Source organism: Balaenoptera acutorostrata, chromosome 10, assembly GCF_949987535.1.
Source record: "Balaenoptera acutorostrata chromosome 10, mBalAcu1.1, whole genome shotgun sequence".
NCBI lineage: Eukaryota > Metazoa > Chordata > Mammalia > Artiodactyla > Balaenopteridae > Balaenoptera > Balaenoptera acutorostrata.
This window is the reverse complement of record NC_080073.1, coordinates 103,577,996-103,597,229: the sequence shown is the minus strand read 5'-3', so window position 1 is coordinate 103,597,229 and position 19,234 is coordinate 103,577,996. Positions and strand designations below refer to the sequence as shown.

General features: G+C 48.1%; 1 protein-coding gene across 7 annotated transcripts in view; it reads left to right on the top strand.

Moving 5' to 3' along the window:
- Positions 1-19,234, top strand: part of FARS2 (phenylalanyl-tRNA synthetase 2, mitochondrial) — a 397,991-nt gene that overhangs the window by 267,656 nt on the left and 111,101 nt on the right. For all 7 annotated transcript variants that reach the window (XM_057554781.1, XM_007173908.2, XM_057554782.1 and 4 more), the window contains one exon: positions 330-481. In XM_057554781.1, coding sequence (XP_057410764.1) covers positions 330-481 — 152 coding nt within the window. The remainder of the gene's footprint in view (positions 1-329; positions 482-19,234) is intronic.

Here is a 19,234-nt window from a genome sequence, read left to right as displayed (position 1 = left end):
CTTTTCTCCTCTAGTATTCAAATGGAAAAAAACTTAAATATGATATATTCAAATTGCTTTATACTAAATTAAACATTAATGGCAATGTGAGTATAATATATGGTAATGTTACACATGAGAGTGATAAGCATCTATAATATTCATAATGGAATTTGCTAATTTTGAATATTGACTTATCTTTTAAGTTCATTTTGTTCCTGAAAATTCAAGTGCTGAAATAATGTCTTGCCAGCATTTTCTAACTAGCACACGTGAAACCGCCATGAAAAACTTAAACATTGTCATCCAACTAACAAATCAATCTGTTTTTTCTTCTCTCATTTTGTTAGCCTCTCAGCAAATACCCTGCTGTGATCAATGACATCTCATTCTGGTTACCTCGCGAGAATTACACAGAGAACGATTTCTATGACTTAGTCCGAACAATTGGAGGAGACCTGGTGGAAAAAGTTGATCTTATAGACAAGTTTGAACATCCAAAGTAAGTAAGAAACTTTCTGAGTTTATCCTTTTTTATTTCCATGTGGCAAATGGCATGTGGAAGTATGTAAAAAAATTTTGCTGCAACCTATTGCATAAGAGACAAATGTATTCTGAATTTATAGTGAATATTCAGCATACCAGAAAACTCTTTTATATCAGTACTTTCTGAAGATCTTTCTAAAATACATTTTTAATCTTTCCTGCCTTAGTAGACAAAGAATATGAAACAGAAGGTTTTAAATATTTTGGAGCTTTTTGGTATTGTTTTGGGAAGTGATCTCTTACTATATCACATTCCAAGTACCAAGGAAATGAGGCAGAAAGAGCAGTTTGTGGAGAAAAAGCTGTTTTGTTAGTCTCTCACTGAATATTTATTAAGCGCTTAGCACACGCCAAGACCTGTATTACGTTCCAGGAGTTAAATGTGAATCTAAAAGTGTGCTCAAGGACTCAGGGAAACGATATCCCCTGAGCTCTTGCGTGTTTCTCTGTTTATACTTAGATGACAGCTTGGCTGGTTATAAAATCCTTGGCTCGCCCTTTTTTTGGTGAGGGTCTTGTAAGTGTTGCTCAGTTGTCTTCTCAAGTTTAACTTGATTTAAAGAAATCTGAGGCCGGGCTTGATTGTTTTCCTCTTCTTCCTAAAAGATTCTTTATCTTTAAAGTTTAATAACTGTAGCAGGATCCCTCTCAGTGTTGACCTGCTCTCCCTGGTGTGTAAATCCTTGTCTCTCCCGGATCAGATTTGGCTCCGCCTGGGTCTTAGGGAAGTTTTCTTGAATCATATCTGTAAGGATCTCTTCTGACCCCTCCCTTGGGGATCCAGACATGCATGCCCCGCCCCTCTTTATCTGACTCCTCTGCCTGCTGCTGTTTTCTCTCCAATGTTTTAAAACTCTCTCTCCCGCCACTTCCTTTTGGGTACTTCCCGGTCATTACCCTCTCTGCCCACCTCCCCGCCCCGGGTCTTCTGTGGTCTCTTCTTGCCCACACTCCATTTCCGTCTTCAGTTACTTTGTTTCCCCTCCTTTTCTGAGTTCTTCAAGCTCGCATTTCAATTCTCCCTGTTTTCTTCCTGTCTCTTCCCGGAGTCATTTCTGCTTTGTGATTTTTCCTTCTTAAACAAATTGCTTCGTTTGGTTTTTAAAATTCACTGCAAAATGTTTGGCCGGAAGTTTCATGTGCTCTAAAGGCAACATTTTTCTGTGACTTCCCCGTCAGTAAGTTTTTCTGCCATTTTTCTTACCTTTTTTTCTATATTTTGGTTGATGCATCAGTGGTGTGTGTGTGATTGCCTTTTTGTCACTCGTATTTGAATGCATTGGATTTTCGGAACCAGCTCTTTGCACAAGGTTGAGGGCTGAGGTGGGGCTGGCATGGTGGGAGGGGCTAAGGCCGTCATTCAGGACTGCTGTTTTCACAACTGTAAGGCGTTTTTTTCCCTCCACTGCCAAAACCCAACCTCTCTTTAAATATGGCTCATTCCTCTCTTAGGTTCTTTGTGTAGGTCTGCCTCCTGCCCCAAATCTGCACTTGTTACACACAGATTTACCTTTGTTTACCCCAGTTTTGACCCTTGTTGGTGATGTAGACTTTGCATTTTAAACTGGAACCCTTGGCTCTGAGGAAGTATTTATGCTGGTTTTTTCTGAGATCTGCCTATCTGTTCCTTCTCTTCACTTCCTCCCATTTGGCTTTTACTTGGTTTCAGCTGCTTTGGCAGATTTTAAATATATTTTGGAGCTTGCAGATGATATCTGTCTGCTAACTTTACAGAAAATAGACTCTATGGGGTAGCCCGGGGCCCTGGCACAGTGGAGAACCTGCCCAGCGCCTGTACTGTCTTACTAAGGGGCTAGGATGGCAGTAAGGTTCCTGTGGCAGAGATTCCTAGTTATCTCTCAACATCCCACCCCCCGTTATAAAAATACATAACTTTGGTTTTTATCTAACCAACCTAGCCAACTAAAAGTCTACACTTCTGAGCTTCCTCTACAACAAAGTGTATCTATGTAGCTGAGTTTACCAGTGATTTAGAAGTAGAAGTTTTTAGTGGCATTTCCAGAAGTTTCTTTAAAGACTGGGTTGAGGCTGTCCTTTACCTTTCTTCTACCTGGATGTGGATGTAACGGCTGGTACCTTGGCAGCCATTCTGGACCATGGTGTCACCTTGGCAGTGGAAGCTGTGTGTGGGGAACAACAGCACAGAAGTTGCCTGGGTCTCTGACACTGGGGAGTCGATTCAGTCATAGACTTTCACAAGAGAGAAAAGTATCTTGTTTAAGCCACTATTTTTCAGATCTTCATTATGGACAACCAAAGGTAAACCATGCTCTTACAGCCCTGAGGAAAAGGACACACTTGAGGAAAATAATACATTATTTAGTAATGGTGGCGCACTGCGTACTGACGCTCAGGAAGTATCTAGGGCAGGGGGTGGCAGACTTTTTCTGTTGAAGGCCAGATGGTAAATACAGGGGCAGGCCATAAACAAATTTACCCAGTGATTCTTGAGTGCCAGTGTTATAGGAAACGTTGGCTTCACTGGGGGGCACAAGGCAAGATCCCAGTTCTTATGGAGCCAAATAACATAGGAGAAATGAACTTAGCAATAAAAAACATAAGGTACAATAAGCTTGGTTAAACCTAATCAAGACCTGCCTGCTCTCTTGCACATAATTGATGCTCAGTAACTTTCATCGACTTGAAATGAGAGGCCCGTGTCTAGGGCTGTAGATTCAGAGGGAAGAGGCCATCGGTCTGGGGAGAGTTACCCAGGAGCCAGGATAGCCGGCCCTGTGTGTCTGTCTCCTCTCTGACACCTTGTGAATGACACGTCCCCAGTCCTGATTGTGATTGTGAGTCAGCGCTCTTTAGTGGAAACGTTCAGTTTCTGTAAAAACAACTCTGGGTTGTTAGGCTGTTTTGTTGTCAGGACAGAGTCCCTCATGGTGGCCTCTTCAGGACAGAGGGGATTTATTTAGGATACACCTGAGTGAGGGCTGGAAAGCTACTCAGAACCGAGGCAGGTCTGAGACCAGAGACCTTCTGCATCTGGGCCCCTGGCTCTGTCCCTGTCCTCGCCCCTCCTGGCCAGCGTCTGCATCCTCCGTCCCCTCCGCCACCTCCCACCCCATTCACGTCTCCGCCCCTTGCTGCCTTGGCCAAAGTCTTTTCTGGCCCATCCCCTCCATTGTCCCAGTACCAGTTCTGGGAGGAAGCAGCCTTATTAACTGAGCAAACCGTCATCCCCCTTGTTGGGCAGAGCCCTTTGCGCCAGGCTGCTTCCTGAGGTCTGGGCAGGCTGTGGACAAGCCACTGTTGGTTCAAGAGCCCATTGTTGGTCCAGTCAGGGGCCGCCGTAAACCGCCCGGCCCCGCTTTCTGGACACGAAGCCAGAGGCCGAGCATCTTCAGCCAGAAGGGTTCACTGGGCAGTTCTCAGAACAAACACGGGCGCACTGCCTTCCTCCTCCCCGTGTGGGCCTCGGTACCGGCTCCTGCCTGCTGGCCCAGTCATGTCTTTTACTCTTCATTTGCTCTTAAACTTCTCCAGGCTGTCCCACTTGAGGGACACACCTTGGGGGCTGAGGGCACAGTAACTCCCTCCACCCTCCCTCAGGGTTTATATTAGCGGAAGGAGGCTCACTGCCTGATTCTTGGTGGATACTTAATAATCCTCCTTCATTCCTTGGAGGAGCTTTTATTAGATGACTAGGAATGCCTTATGGCATTGGAGGGGGAGGCGGTGTAGTCTGATGGAAAGAGCTCAGGGTTCAGAGTCAGAAGCCTTGAGTCCCGACCCCTCACATCCTAGATGTCTGGTACTGGGACTCCCTGAGCCTCAGCGTCCCCACCTACCAACTTAGATGAGCACGAATGTCGTCTTGAAGTGGCAGCCGCAAACATAAGATGAGCCTATCTATGTGAATGCTTTGAAAATCGCACAGAGTTCTAAAAAAGTTGCTGGGTGTTAGAGTATAAATCAGTAACTTTCACGGTCAACCTGTGTTGTTTTTTTAAAATAAAGGATGACCTCAGTAGAGCGAGTCAGCTGGGGTTTGGCAGTCAGTACAGATGATGGGGAAGCTCTGATACTAGAGGGAAGAGAATGAGACTTCACACAACGCCGTCATCTGAAACGGTGCCTGGTCTTCCTGCAACTTGAGGAGTAAATTTTTAATCAGAACAAAATAAAAATACTTTGTGCAGTGGCATAGACGCCGGCCAGCAGGGCTCTGTAGTCCACAGGACCATTCTCTGGGTTGTATGTTGGGAAAATGCTACGGGCAGTGGCAGGTGGACTGACGTCTCTGGTCTGCATCTCTGGTCTTGTTTCTTTAGACAGAGCCGAGTAAGTGCACTTATTGGAACTAAAAGGTTGGCCAGCAATGAGAAGCCAACTCCAGTGATCTTGGGAGAGCTCGTCAGAAATTGTGTCCCCTTGAAACTGACAGTGTGCGATACCAAGGAGACGGCATTAGAACTCTCCTGTCTCCTTGCTCTTCCTTCATTTTTATCGCAAGGCTGGTGGCATGAGTATCAGAACTTCTATTGTTGTGGTTCAGACAGCCCGGAAGGCAGTTCTAAGAAGACTATTTTTGGCCTGATATTTCTTTTTCCCGATCCCATCCCTACCCTCCTTCCCCAAGCCTTCTTTTTAAAGCAGCCCACGAGGTGTGCGCTTTATTGTGATCACAGAGCAGCCGTGCTGGCCACCAGCATGAGACGCATTGAAACAATTAGTTCAGTCCCCAAACTCCCTGTCCTGCCTTGTCCCCCGGGACCTCGCCATTTGCGGAAGGATTCTTCGGGATTACCCGCAGGCTGCCCAGGCCCCAGAGGAGCAGGTCTGCACAGAGGAGGGAGGGAGGGAGCCGAGCACCTGCTTGATGGTGGTGAAGCTGGGCCAGAGGCCAGGCGCCCGGTGAACTGCGTCCTCAGTGACCTGCTGTGTCACTGCACAGCTCTGTGGAAACTAACCAGGAAGCCACTCTTTCCTCTTGAACTTGCAGTGAGCAGTTTCCCGGGGGTCCTCTGGCCGTGTCTCCGCTTGGCATCCTGTGTCCCTTTTTGTAGTGTGGAGACTGCACGCCCTCTTTCCAAGATGCCAGGTGAGGGAACCTCACGCCCCTTGATGGTGGCCTGTCCGCCCTGACGGGGCTGATCAGAGAGAAGCAAGTGAGGACGAGCACCGAGGGCAGTTGCGCGGGGACAGGACGTCTCCGATCTGCTGGCAGAAATGGGATCGGGAGCCCACCATTTGGGGCAATTATGAGAGAGGCTTTCAATCATTTTGGGTCTTCAGAGTTTTTAACCCAGTTCGCAGGGTCACTTCTTTCCATGGGCTGCCACCCCAATGTACGCCCAGAGACAGCCATGGGAGTCAGCGCTCGCCCACCCTCCCTCACCGTCTGTCCCCATGTCTGTCACCTCATTCTGCACAGCCCGCGGAGGCTTGGCCCCGAGTGTACTGCGGCCCTCAGAGTTAGTCGTGTTGTCCTAGCGACCAAGAGCCGCATGAATCCGAATCCGGCCGACGCCGTGCGGCCTCAGAAGCGCACATTAGCATCGCCACACGGCTGTGCTCGTTAGAGAGTCGGGGGCCGAGTCTCTGCAGGTGGGCCTGCCTGTGTAAGGATGTCTCAGGGGCATACAGGTGAGGCCTGTTTGGGACAGTCTTCAAATCTTCAGGGCTCTGAGCAGCAGAGGTGCCCTGGTGGCCCTGGGCCTCACCTGGCTGGTGTCCTGAGCAAGAATCAAGCCTTCTCTGCCACCAGTGCCTCTGGGCTCCAGCATCACGCGGTCCGGGGCCGCGATTCACACTGCGAGCGGGCGGGGGCGGCCCCGTGCAGCCGCCCCAGTGTCTCCTGGGCGACTTATTTTCCTTAACTTGGTCAAGCTGAGGCTCAAGCAGCAGCCAGGAGGTGTACCAAAGAAGGCAGGGGGCGGCCCCGTGTGGGATGAGGGGTCCCTCCAGGGGGAAGGACCAGCGATGTGCACAGGTGGGCCCAGTGGTACCCACCGTCTAGGGTGCCTGTCCTTAGGGACTTGGTAGAGGGCCAAGCAGTCGGTAGCACGGGAGGTGGAGGCGGGGCAGACCGGCCGTCCCATCGCGGCAGCCGTCCAGCCGCCAGTGGAGTGGAGCCCGGCTCAGGCTGTCTCGGAGGACTGTGGGGGCCACTTCCTGGGGTGCGAGCCCCGGGCGTTGAGGCACGGTCACCGGCAGGACAGCCTGGATGGTCTGCTGGGAGCTGCTGGCCCAGGGCTCCTGCTGGTCTCCCCCTCAGAGTTGGGATCGGGTTCCGAGTCAGAACGAGGCAGAATCTGAGACCCGGTGTTGGGGGGACACAGGGAGCGGTGAAGTTAGAAAACCCAGGAGAGCAGCAGGTCCTTACAGGAGCGTCCTTCTGTGCTTGTTTCATTTCGTTTTAATAGTCCATAGCTTCTCTGTGGTCTGTTTATTCAAGTGTAGTTAGGGGCCAGGGAGGGTGTTATCATCGTGGGAATTTGATCGGGGTCTAGTGAGGAAAGAGCAAAGTGGAATGTTCCATGAGATTTACACGAGGAGAGAAGGGCACCTCAAGGCAACGTGGTACAAGGAGGGCATCCCCGTCTCAGTGGGGCCGCTCGTGACGGTGAGAGGACGAGTCAGACGCCGAGGACGTGAACGAAGGAACCTCTGTTCCGATGTCATGGTGGTCACCACCCACCTGCTCACACGGGTCTCCGTCTCCAGCAGAGCCCCCTCAGGGTCTTCTGGAAGCCCCAGAGGGCGTTTCGTGTGTGTTCACCAACAACCCTACTCCACTGAACGTGGCGATGACCCTCATCAGGTCCCCAGGGTTTCCGGCCGGGCATCGCCGGTCGTGCCGCTTCCCCAGCAGGCACGCTGTTGAGCTTCGGCGCCCCCGTGGTGTCCTGTGTGTTCCAGGCTTGTGCACAGCTGAGTCAGGTCATGCTTGTCACCTCTGCCTGAGCCCCGTCTTCCCACCTGCCTCGTAGGGCCCCTCCCGCACGTCCTCCCCTCGGCTTTTCCCTTCAGGTAACACATCAAACAAAGGCTGGGGATTCCAGGTCGGACCTGGCGAAGTCTCGTTTACACTAACATCTTTTCCATGCGAGCGCTGTTCAGAAACGAGGACAAAATCAGCAAAATGCCAGTTGCCTTACGTAACTATTTTGTAAGATGTCTCAAGTGTGTACTGTTTCTCAGAGGAGAAAGCACACCTCACAGAAGTGTTTGGGTTCTGTGTTTGACAGGTGTGGCCACTTTTCTTAGCCTTCACTTGCTCCTGAAAGAAAGTGACAGTAGTAAGATGAGAGAGGAAACTAGTAATGAAAATTAAGCAGGTGAAATATTTGTACAAGAGATGGCAGCCGTGGTCTAGACATTTACACAGAATTTTACTGGAATAAATAATCACTTACCCCAGCTTTCATTAAATATGGTAATTTCTCCTAGATCATCTGTCCAGTCATACACCCAGGATGCAGTTTTTGAAATTCTGTGGTGATGGTAGAATGAGTATTTCTAACACATTCTTCTGTTTTAACAATTGCCATATTGCATTGCATTTATTCATTTTTCCACCCTTGTACTGTGAATTAGTGTCAAGCACTGGGTCTTGAACTTTCTACTATCTTTGAGTTTTAGAACATAGTAACCACACTCAATTAAAAAATCTTAGTGAATGAATGATGAAGAAAAAGAAAGAAAATTCATACGTTAGGTCATGTTTTCTCAGGATATAACAGACATCCCTTTCCATGTAGACCAAAAAGACACCCCAGTTGGTAACATTTTCTGGTCGAGTGACCGGAATTCTTTCCTATCAGTTATGATGGTTTCTTACAGGAGAGAAAAATGGGGTGAGGACTGATACGTAGAAACAGGAATTAGGTTTCAGTAAGTTGGGTTCTGAGTAAACGGCTGGTTTAAAAATAGTGCAGTTTGGACCAAATGTTCAGATAGAGAAAAGGAAGGAAAGAAAAGGGGGAAACGGTGTTTTTAAGAAGGTTGGTCGTATCCTATATAAAATATATTTTAAAGCTCTGAGCTCCCAGGATCAGGAAACTGGGGGGGTTGGAAGTATGCAAATTATCCATGGTTACCTAGAAAACTCTTTTCTGATTGGAAGAGGGGAGATCACAAGGCAGGACAGAAATTCAAGGAATCAAATTATAATGTGTTTATATGTATGTTTGTTTGCCACAAGATGAGGAGCGAGGAAAATTTTTGAAGGAAGGTAACATGAAAGGAAGAAAAAAGCTGTCTGCACAGGGAAGGCAGAGAAGCTTTTGATCTCCTGAAAGTGGAGTTTCCAAACCCATATGCACCGAAGCTGTCCTGTCTAGAGTCACAGGAGTAGTGGACCCTGGCGTCCTTTTCTGGAAGCAGCTTCCTCCCCCCACGTGTATGCAGCGTTGATAGGGCAGCTTGCACACCGGTCCGGTAGGTCTCTGCCCCTTGGCCCAGCTGACTGGTCCAGGGGTGAGCACCTAACAAAGCTGGGCAAATGGGCCTCTTCTCGGTCTTGTTTGGGTGGAAAACCACAGAGAGCTTTTAAGCTGTAAGTGATCTTCCTGGGAGCCATCTCTGGCCACGTTTCCCAAGGTGAGCAGAGAGACAGGGAAGGAAGTGGCGGAGTAGAGACGGGAGGTGAAGGGAAGACGCTGGCGAGGCGGAGTCCCCCGTCCCGCCCTGGGCTGGGGCCCAGCTGCACCGGCCCTTCCCGCAGTCCTTGCTCAGACTCTGTAAGCCAGTGCAACTCCCCGGTCCCTTAAGCTCTTGGGACGTGGGCTTCCTTCCATTCCTGGAGACCAAATGAGTTCCCGTCGCTTTGGGCCCTGGAAGAGGGCAAGAAGGCAGAGGAAACAGGCTGAAGCCATCAGCTTCCTTGTCAGAGAACTTGGAGCAGCACAGAAATAAGCTGCAGCTGGCCTTGGTCTCCAGATGTCTCTATTCGGTATGAGTTTTAAATGGTTCTTTTCCTCTGAGCTGGAGTGGCTAAAAATTAATGTTCTCTTGGTGTGACACACTCGTTCCAGGGAACATGCATTGCACACCTACCCTGGGGGAGGCACCGTGCTATCTGTGATACTCATCGCCCGGAAATACCGGAACGGTGTTTAGAAATGGGCTCCTGTCCTCAAGGCACTCACAGTCTGAAAGGAGGTCGGTGCAGATAGATATTCGCAGTCAGGGTGCAGTCAGAGGCCTTGGATGAGCGATGCACCACCGAGATTTCAAAGAAGGGCAGCGCCTTACTTTGCCTTAAATGCTCAAGAAGCTTTTACAGATCATGGTTCAGCTGAATCTTGGAGGCAAACAGGACTTAGCTATGGAAGGGGCCAAGGCCGAGCGGGCAGCTCGCGCAAAGACAGGAAGACAGAGATGGGAGAGGAGTTCAGAGTGGCTGGCGCAGGCACACGGGGTGAGGATGAACCGCGAGCTTGCAAGGGGTCCGACCGTAAAGGCCTTGAATTCCCTGATAAAAACGTGGACTTACCTGGTCGAGCATGTGCGGAGTCACTGAGCTGGTCCAGCTGTTTGCAGTTTACAGAGGATTGCCTGTGGCAACCGTGTTGGCCAGGGGTGAGGGTGGTCGAAGGAAAAGATGTAGAAGCACACGTGTGCAGTCTGAGTGAGAGAAGATGCGTTGTCGCCGAGATGGTGGCAGGAGCCTTGTGGGAAGAAGCTGGCTGGTGGGGGAGATACTTAAGAGTTAGGATCCCCGGGAAAGGTGGGCTGTTGCAGGGAGAGAGCACGGGCGCAGAAGGAAACACAGCTCCCAAGACCTGGACCTGTGTGACTAGGAGGATGGAGGTTGATGGTGCTATAGGGAGCAGGTGGGGGGAGCAGTCTTTGGTGGAGATTATTTGATTCCTTTGAGCTTCTTGGCTTGAGGTGGGGCACACAGGAAAGTTGACCTAAGAGCCCCTGGGCGGGGGTGGGCCAGGATTAGAATACATACTCTGGAGTTGGAGCACCGGGCGTGACTGGGACCCCAGAAAGTTCTAGAACAGGAGAAGAGGTGGATGAGAAGAGAGCCCCAGAGAAGGCTTAGAGGATAGGAGAGAGAGAGAGAGAGAGCAAGGGAGGGGCTCAGCAGGGTGACCCAGGACGTCCAGCTGGCGGAGCGCGGTGATGGGGTCCAGCCAGCGGGCACCAAGGCCACACGGGTTGTCCTTTAGAAAGTTCAGTTCTAGAAAGTACTTTGGATAATCGTATTTCTTCCCCTTTCCTCCCGTTGTGGCTTCACTTACATTTATTCCACAAATGTTAGTAATTAGAGAATGCTTGATTTCATGGATATACACCGAGGGTTGACGCATTACAGAGCAAACAAGATGTCCCAACTCTGCCGCCTAGACCTGCCTCTTCAGAGCTGTGTGTCTCGCAGTTTTCACTTGGAGTGATGCTGTCGGGAAGTTTCACTTTTCCGTCCCTGACCTGTTTCTGTTTTCCCTCCCTGTATGGTTCATTTGAAGGACGGACGAAGACAGCTGGAGGACCTCCTCCAGGCCCTCTGAAAAGCAGGGGGTGCACAGATGTGGTGATTAGAGACCAGCGCCGCAGCGCAGGGGCGGCCCACTTAACACAAGCCTCGCTAGATTCATTCATGGCGTGTAGCCGATGTAGCAACTCAGGAAAGGATGGGGCCTGAAAATTAGGACCTAAACATATGAATAGGATTTAGGATTTAAGCGATACTTTGATCAGCATTTCTTAAAATGGCACATGGAGGAAAGGGTCCTTAATATCACATATACTTCCCGTTGGTTTTGTGTGGCAGGGGTCTGTTCACCCGCTGGGGGTGGTTGCAGCCCCCCTGGGGGACAGAAGTGCCGTACAGTCCAACGCAGGCGCAGTTCTAGAGGTCAGACCTGACCTCCACTCACCTCTCAGCCCAAAAACAGCCTTCCGGAAATGAGAGGAAGCAAGCGAGGAAAGCGGCGTGAGGAACATATTGCAAGGAAAACAGAGAAGACTTGATTATATTTAGAATGTTATTTTTCTGACCTAGATTAAATCAATGGATACCTATACATTGCACTTACTTCTCCGTTTCAGGATTCCTCCTGCAAGAGAACCTATTTAAATATGAATCCCAAATAATGTTATCTCATGTCTGATGCAGGAATGTATCTGGCAATATTAAGCAGATCAAACTCCTGAGAAGCCTAGTCTGAATAGAAGCTATTCTTGGCATTGTTTAAGTAAAGGAGATCAATAGAGATATTCAAGATGGAAAAGTCCTAATAGTTAGTAGGAAACCAAAATTCAAGGTCTCTCCAACCTTCAAAGCAGAGCAAGTGTTTCTCAGGAAACGAACGTGTCTTAGAGATTTCAGCGGGGCCCCTGGACAGTGGTGCCCCCTCCTTCACGCTCCACACCTGGTGTGCACCCCCCTCCCTGCCTGGACATCCCCCTGTGGGCAGCTTTGCCTGGCCAGTGGCTGGACCAGGTGCTGGTTGAAGTTGGACTCTGTAACATATGACCTGATTTACACATTTATATATTGTAATCACACTGTTTAACTATTTTATTTTAATTTTAATATCAGATTATTCTTTTTTTTTTTGATGTGGACCATTTTTAAAGTCTTTATTGAATTTGTTACAATATTGCTTGTGTTTTATGTTTTGGTTTTTTTGCCACGAGGCATGTGGGATCTTAGCTCCCGGATCAGGGATCGAACCCGCACCCCCTACATTGGAAGGCAAAGTCCTAACCACTGGACCGCCAGGGAAGTCCCTGTTTAGCTATTTTAAATAATACTTTTACTTAGGTTTCCTGCTTGCAATACAAGGGGAATTTTTTTTTTTCTTTTAGCTCATGCTATGATGTAAAAATGGCAAGGCAGTTGTTGTACTCATAATTGCAAATTTGTTTAATTAAAATTACATTCAGTTGTGCTGACACACTTGTAAGCAACTGTGAAAAATAGCTATTATGATCTGTTGGTATGCTGCCTTGAGTGGCTATTAATTTTAGTTAGGAGGTTTTAGTTCTTTATCATCACCAAACTTGAACATTAAAGTTTGAGTGAAACAGTATCAATAATTTTAAACCTTTATATTTGTTTATCAGTTGGGCCTTTGCATTATGTTTTTAGAATCAGTTTCTCACCCTCTCCCCCAATAAAGATTCGGAAGTTTTATCTGTTAAGTATCACATGGGAGTGTTCTATGGAAAAATAGATCCAAACAGCCCGTAGCAGATGTAAGGGAAGCCTGTCTTCACAAGTGCCACTTGCTCTCCTGAGACTGGGTCATGGTTTCTGGAGCTCAGTTGGCCTGCAGTGGCTACACGATGTGGTTTTGTCACATTCTGTCTTATTTCTGAAGAAGTCCTGGCAGGAATGGACTGCGTCGTCACTCGGGGCTGGCGGGCCTTCACGGAGCAGTGCCCTGGCCCTGGAGGCTGCCCCAGGTTCAGGTCCTGGCTTTGTCACCTGGTGGCCTTGGGACTTTGAGCAAGTTGCTTTCTCTCTCTGAGTTTCTTTGTCTTTACAATGGAATTAAGGTTAGAACCTACCTTAAAGGTTATTTTGCAGGGCCTGGCACCTACATACACAGAATTAACTACTGTTGGTGGTGGTGATGAGATCCTAGGGGTGAGTTTCTTCTGGGAGAAACTAATTGTAATTGAATGTAAGCACTAACTACACACCAAGAACAGCAAAACTTCCAGCTAGAAGGTTTGCGTGTCATGTTTACCATAGTTAAGCTCATAGTCAAAAGAGGCGTACAGCTGCTTGATGATAATAAACAACAAAGTCGCTTTCTTGAGGTCTAATTGTTTTGGACAGGAAGAGGAGAAAAGAAGGTAGAGGATATTTTGAAAGAAAAAAACTGTGATGGGGTTTAAGATCTGAGAAGGAATTGTTTTAACACCTTAAGAAAAGGTTGCAGTATACTTTTTTTTTTCTGAGCACAATAAATGCTTTAGGATGTAGGCGGTTTGATATTATTGGTAGAGGAAATGGGAAGAAACAACAGAATTGGACTTTGCAGCCAGCACATCTGTTTGCAGGGTGCTATCTCATGAGACTTCCATTCTGGACAGGCCCTGCATCTGTGTTTCTCAGGGTTTTGATTCTGGCCAGAAGTCTACCCTGTAGAGTCTGAATTCCACAGGGATCCTGCACAGGACAGCCGTATTCTGATCTGGAATTCAGTGAGCAGCTGATTTGATGATATGAGTGATTACCAAATAGTTGCTCTCAGTGTCCATGAAACGGGGGAGATCAGTCATTCTTAGGAGATGACGCTATTTTGCCATCATCTATTGGTGTTTTAAAATCTATCTCATGGTAAAATAATTTCCAAAGCACATCGGCCATTAGATGTCTTTTAAAATAGCATCGTTACACTAACTTACAAAAAGCATTGTGGCCTGAGCACGGGACTTATTCAGGAGCCCCGAGGGCACAGGGTGAAGTGCACTGCAGGATAAAACCCTGCAGGATATAAAGTCCTACTTCCTCAAGACGGTTCTCTAGGGTCCCTGTGCCATCAGTCGATGGACTGTCAGTGGTCTCACCCAGCTTCTCTCTCATCTGGACGAGCCACTGGTTCTTCACCTAAAAACTTGGTGTCATAACCCTACCTTAAAAGCAGCATTGTAAAGTCTAAAATGAAATGAAGTTCGTAAAAGTACATCCAAATATTCTTTAAAGCAGAATGATTGAATTTTTAATTTTAACAGGTGTCCTTCCGCCGTCTTTGTGGCCGCGGACATATTCCCAGTGCCTGGTGCTCTGTGTGTCATGTCCTGTCATGGCAGTTATCATGTAATGTAACCAGAAGCCATACTGTTCTCAGTCATTATTTGGAATTTGCATATGAAATGTTATGATGTTTGTACTCTGCACTTAACTCCTGAAGATTTGCACTCATCTGGGAATCCCATCAGGTGTATTCAGAATATCTTCGGGGATTTTCAGGAATGAAAAGTAGATTGATTCTTCTTGCTTAGGTAGAGTGAACTGGCTCAGAGTTTATCAGACCGTTTGCATAAATGCCCTGTAGGAAACTCTGGGGTGCCTGGGAAAAGCCACATTGTCTTGTAAATTGGGGAATCAGACCTACCTTCCTCTCTTCTTTACTAGACATCTGGTTCTTTATTTGCAAATGGTTCAGTGAGAACAGTGCCCGTGAGGCCCCTGAGGTGTAGGGCCTTGAGAAGGTGTCTGTGTACTTGCAGATTTCACTGACTGACAGGCAGGGTCCTTGAGAAGCAGCCTGTCACTCACCATTACTGACATGGTGGGCGCCCCTACACTGGTGTCTGCAGCTGCCCATTTGCTGCTTCAGGTCTGGGTGTCTGGCTCGAACACGGAGGTCTTCGAAGGCTCACCTGCTTTCTTCTCCTCGTCCTGAGCAGAGTGCCCGAGGGTCACGTACTTCCCTAAGGTGAGGTGTCTCTAATCAACAGTCAGCTCTCAAATACTCTGGTGGGTTTTGAATAATCCTTTTTTTTTTAATCATGCTCCATTTTGCTGCTATCTGCTTCACTCTTGGACTAAGTTTTTAAAGGTTGTATCCCCAAGGTAATGTTGAACTTTTTCATGAGTATGTGTCTTTCAAGTTTCTTTTTCCTATAATCCTATGTGGGCAATTTAATTAGAGTGTGTGTGTGTGTGTGTGTGTGTGCGCGCGCGCGCACGTGCACACACAGACACGCAGGGACTATGGAGTACCTGTTCTGTATGAGCTACTGTATTATATGCTGGTACAGTGGGAGGACTGAGGCTCAGAGAGTCTTAAGTCACTGGCCTGAGGTCACACAGCTGTTAAGTGGTCGTGGCAAGACTTAAAGAAGACACAGCAGCTCCCACTTTGCTTCAGATCATGCAGAACCACCAAATCAAATCTGGGCATTGGCCGTCTCCCCCCCCTCCCCCCGCATCGGATGAAACACCTGAATCTTATTTTTCCAGGTCATTGTAATAGACCCGAGGCCTGGCTTGCTCACATAGTAACTAACAACGGAGGTTTCATGCAGAGGCTTCTAACAGCAGAGGCTTCATGACCAGAGCGGCTGGGGACAGGCCGACTCCTCTTCCTGTTGGGAGGAGCGCTGTGAGGAGGGCAAACAGCCCTTTCAGAAGATTGTCCTTATTTTCAAAACCCCACTCTTCTCCCTGGTGCTCTCCTTACTCGCAGTGGTGTGTCGTCACAGAGTCACGAGCAGGAGGCACGCCAGCAGCTCCGTCCCACAGGGGTCTCTGCAGCTGACCTGTCCCTTGTATTTTGCATGTCAACAGTCTAAGGACAGCACACTCCCAGGCTCTGTTCCCTTGATGCCAAGGGCAGGGAATGAAACGCAGGACTGATGGTACCCAGGGAGCTAATACAGAAGATGCTTGCCTATCCACCGTGGTTATCTGTGGGTCACCACACACACCAAGCCTGGGTTACCGGGTACCAGAGTTCAAATACACAGGCTGCCAGGCAAACACCTCCACGATGCAACTCAAGGATGACTTTCTTTAGGGACCCTTTTGTGATACCCCTGTCCTCTGAGGAGAGCTGTTCTTTGGTGTGCATGGTACCGACGTGTCTGTCACTAACACTGTGTTGCACTTGGCGTTTTCACGTCTCTCTCACTAGACTAGACCCTCGAGGGCTGGAATCTTGTCTTCTTGGTCTGTCATCCTCAGCGCTTACCATAATGATTGGACATTTAGTAAATATCCATTAAATGAATAAAAGCCCCTTAGCCAAAGTCTTATGCTAATACTATCAGTACATGCATACGTATGTGTATAAGTGCATATGTGTGGATGGATTATAACATGCATGTATATAATACGTATTTTAGACACCTGCGTAGAAAACTATAAATGTAGAACAGCACAGGCTTAAGCTTGAACTATAATTGATCCAGGATAATCCATGTATAGTGTGCTGCTGAATCATGTAAATCCCCGATACGACTTTCTTTTTTTATTTTTTTTTATTTTTATTTTTTTATTTTTTTATTTTTGGCTGTGTTGGGTCTTCGTTTCTGTACGAGGGCTTTCTCCAGTTGCGGCAAGCGGGGGCCACTCTTCATCGCGGTGCGCGGGCCTCTCACCGTCGCGGCCTCTCTTGTTGCAGAGCACAGGCTCCAGACGCGCAGGCTCAGTAGTTGTGGCTCACGGGCCCAGTTGCTCCGCGGCATGTGGGATCCTCCCAGACCAGGGCTCGAACCCGAGTCCCCTGCATTGGCAGGCAGACTCTCAACCACTGTACCACCAGGGAAGCCCGACTTTCTTTTTAAGTCACTTGTCCATTGTTTAAGCTTTCTGATTGTTCGGAGTAAGGACTACTGATGGTTTACTCCAAGATAAAACTTTTATTCTGAAAAAAATATTTTCACTTTAAAAACCTTTTGGAATATCTGAGATCATTCTTTCCCCATCTAAAGCAGTAACTGAGGGTTGATGTAATATATCCTGTGTTTGCCCCTGTGTGTGGAATCTAACCTAGCACCTCTGGAAGAAGAATGGAAGAGGGTTCTTTTAAATGTCAAAAAAAAAAAAAAAATAGAACTTCCTCCTGTGCACCTCTCTCCACCTTCTGTCTGACCTTGGATGCCTGCTCTCCAGGACGAGATGAGAGAGTAATTTGCACAGCTGTAAACAACGCAAAGGAAGCCGGCTTTGGGATGCATTGTGCTGTGTGGGTGTTTGCCATTGAGTCCAGCGTACTGGAGGGCAGCACAGAAGGATGGGGCCCGTGGTAAACTCACCAGACGCATCCAACCCTCCACAGCCCAGTTCACGTCTTCAGAAGTCTCTCTGTGTTCTCATGATACTCTCACCCGGCAGCCTTGATGGGCACATTCACTCTGGCTCTGGTGGGGTCTGGCCCTGCAACACAGAGCATCTTGACCTGAGCATGGCTTCATCCCAGAGAGATGGGATCGAAGAAGATGCCATTATGAGCTCAGAACATGAGCTTCAGTACAAAAAAAAAAAAAGTGGCTTTTTGAAGAAATGTTTATTTTAGGCTAATTAAGGAAATAAATAGCTCCACTCTAAGAAAAACTCTTAACTCCCTTATGATCTACCTTCACGCACACAAAAATTTTCTTCCAGGAGGAGGGAGCAAATGTACGTGGGTGAGACAAAGAACCAAAATAATAATCCAGCTTTGATCAAAACCCCTTGTTACAGCGTTCCCTCTGAAAATGATTTCTATTCAATGAGTGCTACCACAGCGCTTACATGTGTTTCACTCTGAGCTGTGATTAGAAACAAGATGTGAGATCAGAGGGGCAGAAAAGGAAGATAAGAAGGAAAAATCTAACCTAGGTGCTGAAACCAGCCCAGGCGGTGGGCTATTTCATAAGCATGGAGGCTGCTGCAGGTGGGGATGTCAACACCCGTTCTTCCCCTGGTAAACATGTCCCCGCTCTTTGGGTCAGCGGCGGTGATGGCCGCAGGATGCCCTGCTACACAGAGGTGAGGCAACCAGCTGGCTCTCGTGAAAGCGTTCGCTCTGGCAGCAGGGAGGCATTTGGGCCGCTAGATCACCTCGCCCGGTGTCCAGGAGGTCGGGGGCCAGTTGTCAGCTCGGTACACAGTCTCCAGCCTACACGGTAGTTGGACCTGGTCTTTATTAGTCCAAGAAGAGACACAGCGGCCTGGGAAAGGGAGTAAAAGACTTGGAACAATTCTACCTGTGAAAGGAAAACGCGAGAAGAGGCGAGGGGCGAGTAGGTGGCGGCGGGGTGATTGAGAAGGCGAGGACCACGCGGTTTCTGTCAAGGAGACGGAGGTCTGTGGCCCCAAGTGTTTGCAGGCTGAGAACAAGTTCCCGAACTCTTAAGACCATACGAGGAAAGTATGATGAAAACACGAGCACCCGGAGAAGTGGAAACCTTCTTTATGGTGACGGTCGCCTGCGGGGCAGTGGTGGGCAGGGAAGGTTGTCCCCATTTGTCAGCAAGACAGGAGCCCTCTGCCCACGGTCACAGCACAGCCCCTTCCTTTCGTTGAGAGGGGCCGGTCGTGTATATCGGTTCCTTTTAGCCCTTGTCTCAAATAGCTAGAAGGATGTCGGCAGGTCTGCCCGTGTGATCTTGGCTGCTCAGCCACGTGATTCCCTTGGAAGCATTCTCGCCCGGCGATGCTCTCCCCAGAGAAAAGCCTGGACGCGCCAGGGTTTGATCTAACAGTTTTAAACTCAGCGTCAATGGCTAGCTCACATGATGACCTGCATTCCTACTCCCAGTAGGTAATAATATAGTTTTTAAAATTTTTACCCTCTGCAAAAGGACTGAAAGAAGCTAAAATGAATAACAGGTTTATTTTAGTGATCGTTCTCTGAATATGTTTACAAATGGGAATGGCTACAAACTCAGGTCATCTTAATGAAAATAGACTCAATGAACTCTTAGTTGACTCAGATCTTAGGATTCTGAAGCAGTGATATTTAGGCACAGAATAGTGCTTCACTGAACGTCTTTGCACTAAAACTGACTGACTTGGATAAGATGTCCTCCCCACCTTCAAAGATGCTTAAATTCTTCTCAGATTATCCTGCAGACCTTTCACCCATTAATAAATATTAGCAACCACTGAAACAGCGAATGACAGTCATTCTGCCTCTGGTGTAAAACTGGGTTCTGCCCAGGGTCCCCTTACCTGCTTGCAGGCAGAGTTAAAACAGCCAGAATGGGCTTTTAGTATCCAAGGAGGAATTTGGCCAAGGCTCTGGGCCAGTGCATCTGTTGATATTTTAGATTTATT